This window comes from Hibiscus syriacus, unplaced genomic scaffold (genome assembly GCF_006381635.1).
Source record: "Hibiscus syriacus cultivar Baekdansim isolate YM2019G1 unplaced genomic scaffold, ASM638163v2 tig00003041_pilon, whole genome shotgun sequence".
NCBI classification, from domain to species: domain Eukaryota; kingdom Viridiplantae; phylum Streptophyta; class Magnoliopsida; order Malvales; family Malvaceae; genus Hibiscus; species Hibiscus syriacus.
In genome coordinates this window covers 5,489,950-5,498,488 of record NW_024061960.1, presented here as the reverse complement: position 1 = coordinate 5,498,488, position 8,539 = coordinate 5,489,950, and the positions used below count along the sequence as shown (strand labels likewise).

Genomic DNA, 8,539 nt, shown 5'->3' with positions numbered 1-8,539 from the left:
ATTGCATTGTTGAGTCTCTCGATTATTAAAAGTTACAAAATAGTCACCTGATAATTCATATGTTCCTAACTCATCATTTTTCGTTAAAAAATTACCGTCTGAGCTAGACATTAACATGCTGATTGAGATATGATATTCGTTTGAGATTCTGGGATCAGATTTTATCGTATACCAATCAACATATTAACACCCAGCTCATACTGACATCAAATTTTTTAATGAAAAAGGACGAGTTCAGAATATATGAATAGTTGAGTGATCACTTTGTAACTTTTAATAGTCGGGAGACTCAACAAAGCAAATGCTTTATAGTCAATGGACTATTTTGTAACTTTTAATAGTCAGAAGACTCTATAAAGCAGCACCCTATAATTAGGGAACCATTTGTGTAATTTACCCAGAAATGATTTGCAATTCAATCGAAATCTCAAACTTGGCTTTAATGATGATGCTTTTATTAGTTTAATAATTCAATGTATCAATTAAGCAGTTTGGGTATTTCAAATTAACCTTAAATCGTGGGCAAGGAAAAGTATGCATAGTTAAAATGTGGTTCTAAAACCATTGGTAAATGTTTTTTTTAAATAAATCATTAATTTTATTCAAAATATAAAATATCCTAAATTATAATCAAGATTTACAATAATAATAATAAATTAAGCATATAATTAGGACAATTTACTATAATCATTGAAACGAAACTAGCAACTTAAGATCACATAAGGACCATACAAGGATAGATTAAAATCTAACCAAGAAAACTCGAACAAAGATAAATACAAACAGATCTAATCGTATTGGTAAACGAATCACAAAAGGGGATCAAACTACTGGAAGACCGTCTACAAATCGTAAACTAGACTTAAGCAACATAAAAAACTATATAATTATTTTTTAAACATTGGTATATGTTTCTTATGAGACATATTATTTTCTCTCTTTTTTACACTTTAACTAATAATTATCTTCTTTTTGCTAAGTGCTGATATGGAAAGAAACATGCCAACTATCTAATAATGTATCATAATAGCCTCTTTTTTATTGGTTAGAAAAAGTGTGAGGAATAATAATCAAAGTGATAGATGCTTAATTGCTTTAGGTATTCTTATTTTTCATTAACAATGCTGGAAGTGGGGACCTTAAAGATTTTGATTGACTCGAATTTCTTATTTATGAAATATCACGCTTTATAGATATGTTTTTTTTTATTGAATCTCTAAGTTATAAAACTTCACTATCTCTAGAATCACATATTGAATAATTATGCAAGAGCTTAAATCTGTAAGCAACAGTATTTAATGTATAACCAACAACGATAATCATCTCGCTTGGATTCTCAATCAAGTTTGCTTGTGGTGTATTTTGTGTCATAACTTGATACACACGTAGCAACTCACCTAATTGTTAGACTTCTGATTCGTTCTCAATTTCTTGAAGCTGGTTTATTGTTATATCAATATGGAGATTGTAAATTTGAGGGTGCGAGAACGAATACTATTCTTCAATGTAAAATTTTAGAAAATTTATAAATAAATGTTATATTAAAAACAATGTTATATTAAAATTTATAAATTTTAGAAAATTGGAAATGAATTATTGCTATTAATTTTATATAGTTTATATTATGATTAGTTAGTTGCTCATTGACATTGAAAATTCGTACCAAACTAAAAATAATAGGTCATGTCAATAATTATATGATTATTGGGATAAAAATGTTCTCAATGTTGGTAGATCATAGGTCAATCCACACATAGCACTGCTATTTTATAGTTTGGCCAATTCAATATGATCATTATAATGTCTTCTATCATAATTATCTTCAATTGGATTAAGAATTAAATTTAGATATATGTGTAGTATATTTCGTTTAATTATAAATAAATTGAATTTTTACTCAAACATCACGCATTTAAAAAAAAATATTTTAACATTTATTTATGATTAATTCTGATATAGCACGCATTTGATAAAAACGCTTTCTACATAAAATGTTTGATATCGTCACCCCTGATCAGGCTCGTGCTTATGCAATTATATGTCTTTAACATTCACCGCACATATTTATATATTTTGAACAAATTTTATATAGTTGTTTTTGTATTTTGAACCTTTTTTTTCTCTTTTCTTTCATTTTAGTCCAACATATTCGTACTGTCGCTATATAAGCAGAAGCTACATCTTGTAGGAAGTATTTTTCAAGGATTCTATCACTTCAATAAATATCGTGTTTCACCAAAATTGCTTTTACCGAATGAATGACATATTAAAAATTAATCGAGAGTGAGTATTATAATTAAAAGGGTAAAGTATATAAATGGTTTAAGTATTGTTTTTATTGAATCTCGACTATTGAAAATTGTAAAATAATATTTTGATTATATGACATTGTTTTATTGAATCATTGACTATTAAAAGTTACAAAATGATAAAATAATTATTTAAATATTCCAAACTCGTCATTTTTAATGACGATCATCAGATCCAATAATCATTTGAATTATATAGTCGTCTGAGATTCTAAGATCAGATTTTATCATATCTCAGTCAGCAACTTATTGTCCAACTCAGACGATCGTCATCTTTTTAAAGAAAATTTGCGAGTTTGAAACATATGAATAGTCAAGTGATTATTTTGTAACTTTTAATAGTTAGAGGAGTCAATAAAACAACTTTCTAAAGTCGAATGACCATTTCATAATTTTTAATAAAAGAAAAACTCAACAAAGTAATACTGTATAGTCAGAATAATTTGTATACTTTATCCTAATAAAAAACTATTTTTAAATGGATGATATTTGGATAACAATCCAATAAAATTGTACATTAAAAAGACAGTACAACTTAGCATAAAATGTAAAAGAAAAAGTTGCTAGACATTAATGCTACATGCAAGTAATACTAGTAATAAAGTAAACCAATTCTACATGTATCCATCAAGTACCAACCCAAGTACAAAGTCATAACAACGAACATGACTTTTCTACGAATAATTTCATTTTATTCTATAACTTAAAAGGCTTATTAAAGACTTTTCTACAAACAATTTCATTTTATTCTAGAACTTAAATGACTTATTAAATAGTTTATATATATATATTATTAATTTTGAGATTATAAGGTGACATTTATTTGATAATGAACTCTTAAATTTAAACATTTTTATAGATAATATGTTCGAAACTGAAACTTTTAAAGATAAAATTTATCTGCTTAATTATTAAAATCATTTGGTTCTTGTACTAAATGTTGATAGTATGTATATTTTAATTGAATTAAATAAAATATTAAAATGTAGCATTTTTATTTTTCAATTAAGTTAGTTGCATGTTAAACCTCAAGATCGTAATAGCTACTGAAGCGAGAAGCGTCGGTAGTCACTTGAAAAAGAAGTGTTTGTAAACATCCCTTATACTCCACGCGCCGTCCTTGTTTTAGCCGCCAAAACCCTGTTTTTATTGAAAAGTGGCGTACACGCTCAGCGTGAGTGATTCGGAAAGCATGTTCTTTGCTTATCTAATTATTTGTAAAAGAAAGAATTTTGCTTCAGTGTACTTTTTTTTCCTCGATGTGTTTTAACAGTTTCATGACACCCCAAAAGCCAAGAAACTACTAGTAAAAAACACAGCTTTCCTCTTCTTCTTCTTCTCTTCTTCTTCGATAACCTCTTTCAAGTTTTATCCTTACCTCACTACATTGGCATTCTAGACAAACCCTAGAGATTTTGAGCAAAAACCCATTTTTTTATCTTTAAAGCTTAATCCTTTTCTTTATTAGCAATCATTGTTCTCTGTTTCTCTTTTCTTCACAAACAAAATTGAGGAAGAACAAAAAGAGAGAAACTTTACCATAATCTTCTTTTGTTTACAGATCCTTTATAGTGGGCGGTGTTATTGTTTTTCTGCATTTTCTCAAAGAGAAAAAAAGTTTGGTGAAATATAATTTTGAAACAGAACTTGTTGGGTGTTTTTGATTTGTAGCTCTTCAGATCTGAAGGAAGGCTGAGGTTGTTTGTTTCAAAGCACTGTCTCTTTTGACTTTCCCTATACACTCACTTTCCTTCTTTCTTTTGTGTTTCCTCTCTTCAACTTTGCTTCTGAGAACCAACTAAAGAGTGTTCCTTTTTTTTTTCTCCCTCTAGGAATTCACTTTAAGTTCTGGTTTTTGAATAATTGGAGTGAGAGATCTGAAGAAATGTTGTCCATTGGAAGTCCTATAGCCACCAGTGCTCGTACAAGCGCAAGCTGCAGTGTATTGCTCAGAGAACTTCAGGTCCTCTTTGCCTTTCTCCCTCCTTTTTCCACCCTCTTTCTTCATTATTTTTACTTTGAGTCTCTTTTTCCTAGTAAACGCTGGTCTTTTGGGGAAGAAAGGAGGGAAAAGGTTTTTTCTCTCCTTACAATGATGAATGTTTGACAAAATCAATGACTTTGTTAAAAGTTAAAAATGAATTTAATGTTTCCTAGTTACTTAACTCGTGTATCATAATGAGTCTAGTAAGAGCTATGATTTCAAGGTCTCTTTAGGTCCTCTTTTGAGTGTGAAGAGAAATACAATCTTTATTCTTCTGCTTTAATGCTATAAAGGATGTTCCTGTGCCACTGATCTGTTTACTGAATTTCAGTCTTCTTTTCTCAAATTGTGTAAGAGTAGATATGGTTCTTGTATAGCCAGGATCTTCTCATGATTTGTGAAATTGTTCCCATCAAAGAGTTGTTTGAATTTCTTAATTTCTTGGTATAACCAAATATGTTGTTTTTTTGGTGTTTTAACCATTTTATAACTTTGTGGAATTAAGTTGTGCTAAGGATATTGGATGATTTTGTGTATAATTGGGATTAATTTATCATTGGTTTTCATTCTCTTAAAAATTTTGTTAAGTAATTCACTTGTAAGCTGGTAAGATTCTGAATCCTGATTCCTAAAAAGAAACCAATGCGTATTTCAACTCTTTGATGCTTTTTATTTGTCCTGAGAGCAGCAAATATGGAGCGAAATTGGCGAGAGTGAAGCCGATAAAGATCGAATGCTGTTGGAATTGGAGAGGGAGTGCTTAGAAGTCTATCGCCGAAAGGTTGACGAAGCTGCCAATGCCAAGGCACGTCTACATCAATCTGTTGCAGCCAAGGAAGCTGAGGTTGCAACGCTTATGGCAGCTCTTGGGGAACTCAATATTCATTCACCGGTAAACAGATTTCACTGGCTTTGGACCATCAAGCATATCACATGCCATGTTTCATACATTGTCCTATATGGTATTCCTCTGCTAATTTTGTTTCTAATTTAATACTCACAGATTCAGACAGAGAAGAAGATGGCATCATTAAAAGAAAAACTCGCGTCTATCACTCCACTGCTCGACGATCTAAGGACGAAGAAAGAACAAAGAACAAAGCAATTTGAAGATACAAAGAATCAAATAGAAAAGATCAGTGGAGAAATTTCTGGTTACAACTATCCAAATGATTCAATGATTAGCTGCTTAACTCTCGAAGACCAAGACTTGTCGGTAAGAAGGCTTACTGAATTTCAGACGCGTCTTCAAACTCTTCAGAAGGAGAAGGTAGGAATTTACTGAAATAAAAAGTTATGTGAAGTTCCTGATGCTTGCATGCTGGAATGTAATTTATACATAGCTATGATCATACATCGTATGTCCTTTGCACATCGGACCGTAATTTATACATAACAAGAAGGAGCAGGTATGGCCATCATTCGTAGCTAATCTTGGGTGCAAGGTTCATATGCTTTTATGGAATGTTGGTGCCATATTTAATTCCTTGAATGAATTTCAATAATTTTTTTTTATAATTTTATTCAAGATTTTGATGATATAAGCATTTTCATGTTGCAGTCTGATCGCCTTCATAAGGTTTTGGAATATGTAAATGAGGTGCATTTGCTATGTGGGGTACTAGGATTGGATTTTACGCAGACTGTAAGCGATGTGCATCCCAGCTTGCAAAGGACAAACCAGGAACAATCCACGAATATTAGCAATGATACATTTGAAGGTTTAGAGCAGACCATTAACAAGCTGAAAACCGAAAGAAGAACCCGAATCCTGAAGGTATTCTATACCCTTTCGTAGCTTTCGTGGGTTTTTCTTGTGAAAATTTGAATTTAAACCCGGTTTTTGAAATGAAGTTGAGGGATATTGTGGCCGAACTATTTGAAATCTGGAACCTGATGGATTCCCCCGAAGTCGAGAGGAATATTTTTTCAAGGGCCATTTCTATTCTTAGATTATCAGAACCTGAAGTCACCGAAGCAGGTGTTCTTTCAACTGAGATGATTGAACAGGTTTGACAGCGGTTGTAATCTGAATTTTTGTTAATTGCTGGAATATAGGTGCTCAAAATTTTATATTTTCGACAGGCGTCAGCAGAAGTGGAGAGGCTTACCAAATTGAAAGCTAGCAGAATGAAAGAACTTGTTATGAAAAGAAGATCAGAATTGGAAGATATTTGCAGAAGGATTCATATTGAACCCGACGCAAGCACTTCTGTCGAGAAATCTAATGCATTGATTGATTCTGGTATTTGCCTCTTGTTTCCTTGCCACAATGTCTTGCATTTAAACAATCTCTCATTTGAATTTTACTTGCTGCTAACATAGATAGTGATGGATATTGCTATGTTGTTCAGGTCTTGTAGACCCTTCTGAACTTTTACCAAACATTGAAGCACAGATAACTAAAGCTAAAGATGAAGCTATGAGTCGAAAAGAAATAATGGATAGAATAGACCGATGGCTCGCGGCATGTGACGAAGAAAATTGGCTTGAAGACTACAATCAAGTAAGAAGACATTATGTGTATCTCGTATTCTCCTAATCTTCGTTTCTCTTCAATGTTGCTTGTTGTAGACTAAATACAAGTACATTGACCAGTGATTTTCTGTATAAATTTTTAAAGCGTTTGTTGTTTAATCTTCATTTTGAATTTCAGGATGTAAACCGGTACAATGCAGGGCGAGGTGCACACATTAATCTTAAACATGCAGAAAAAGCCCGAATAACTGTAACTAAAATTCCTGGTATTTATGCTCCTTATTCTTCTTCTCTTTGACATATACGTTTGGATTATTGAGCTAATAAGTGTACCCTATGCAGCATTTGTGGATGATCTGATCAATCGAACACTATCTTGGGAAGAAGAGAAAAGGACATTGTTTCTGTATGATGGGGTCAGTAGTTTTTTAGCAGCTCAAATTTCTGTAAACTCGGACAATTGTTATCGTTTGGATTTGTTTCTGAATAAGCTTGTTTGTAAAATAGGTGAGACTAGTGTCGATACTGGAAGACTACAAGCTAGCGAGGAAACAAAAAGAAGAGGAAAAGAAGAGATGCAGGGTAATTTTGATTGATGGGTTCCTTAGGTCCCTTTTAAATTATTTAATGTGACCTTTATATGATGAATGCCATTTTCAAGTTGGTCGCATTGAATATCAGCATCGACCTCTACCACTAAATACATGCATTTTCGTGCCTATTCCATTTCGTAGGACCAAAAGAAGATCCAAGATCTGCTTCTGACAGAGAGAGAATCAATTTATGGGTCAAAACCTAGTCCAAGGAGAAGTAACAGCTTCAGAAAGACAATTGGTTATCGAGCAAATGGAAATGGATCCATGACTCCCAGTACCCCACGTCGGAGCTCGGTGAGTGGAGCAACACCTGAGCTGCTTACCCCACGATCATACTCAGGACGTCAAAATGGCTACTTCAAGGAAATGAGAAGGTTGTCTACAGCACCTCTGAACTTTGTGGCCATATCAAAGGAAGATACAGTTTCTACATACACATCCGTATGTGATTCGGAGCTGGAGTCTCCCTCGCATAGCTAAGGAAGTCAGAAATGGTACGTTTTTCTTATGCCGTTGACCTCTTTCATTTATGTTCACTTTTAACCTGGATCTGTTCTTTCTCTTAAAAGAAATTTTGTTTAAATTGCAGGAAGAGGTTGTACGATGTTATAGTTGCAATAAGTGTAGACTGGATTATAGCAGCGAACCTTGTGTTGTGAATACAAAAGGGTATGGTAGATTAGTGTATGGATTGTGAATTGGTAGGAGTCGAACAGGACAGGTGACTGACATTCGAGGGCGAACGTGCTGAACGACAATATTTTCATAGGCAGAGAACAACACTGATAGAAAAAGAAACTAGTTTGAAAATCGTGTTAAACTTGTTTCCGTTTATGGCATCGAATGGTGTATAGATAGCATTGCTAGTAGTAGTAGTTCTGATCTTGCTTTCATGTTTCCTGGATTTTGCTTTGCTTATATTTCATTGTCTAATGTATGTATGCATGCTTGAAATGTATGTTTTGTTAAGTGTCGAAATTGTCAAATAAATAAAACCTTTTTCTCAAATAAATAAGTTAAGAATGTAGTATTGAAAAGAATGGGTCCATTTGCAGGGACTTTGGAAATTTCCAATATCGATTTGAATTGATCTTGATGCAAGAAAATTGCATAAGTAAAATAGAGAGGATTTAACATAATAAATTGAATAAATAAAAATAATAAAAGTAAAT

The 8,539-nt window shown here is 32.5% G+C and overlaps 1 protein-coding gene across 1 annotated transcript; it reads left to right on the top strand.

The window, feature by feature from the left end:
• The first annotated feature begins 3,638 nt into the window (after window positions 1-3,638).
• LOC120169886 (65-kDa microtubule-associated protein 6-like) lies at window positions 3,639-8,204 on the top strand. The gene is made up of 12 exons (XM_039177962.1): window positions 3,639-4,272; window positions 4,982-5,185; window positions 5,297-5,563; window positions 5,855-6,070; window positions 6,148-6,303; window positions 6,379-6,538; window positions 6,648-6,799; window positions 6,950-7,037; window positions 7,114-7,187; window positions 7,279-7,353; window positions 7,506-7,861; window positions 7,957-8,204. The coding sequence occupies exons 1-11, from the start codon at window positions 4,195-4,197 to the stop codon at window positions 7,845-7,847; spliced, it is 1,812 nt and encodes a 603-aa protein (XP_039033893.1). The 5' UTR covers window positions 3,639-4,194; the 3' UTR covers window positions 7,848-7,861; window positions 7,957-8,204.
• Window positions 8,205-8,539: the final 335 nt, after the last annotated feature.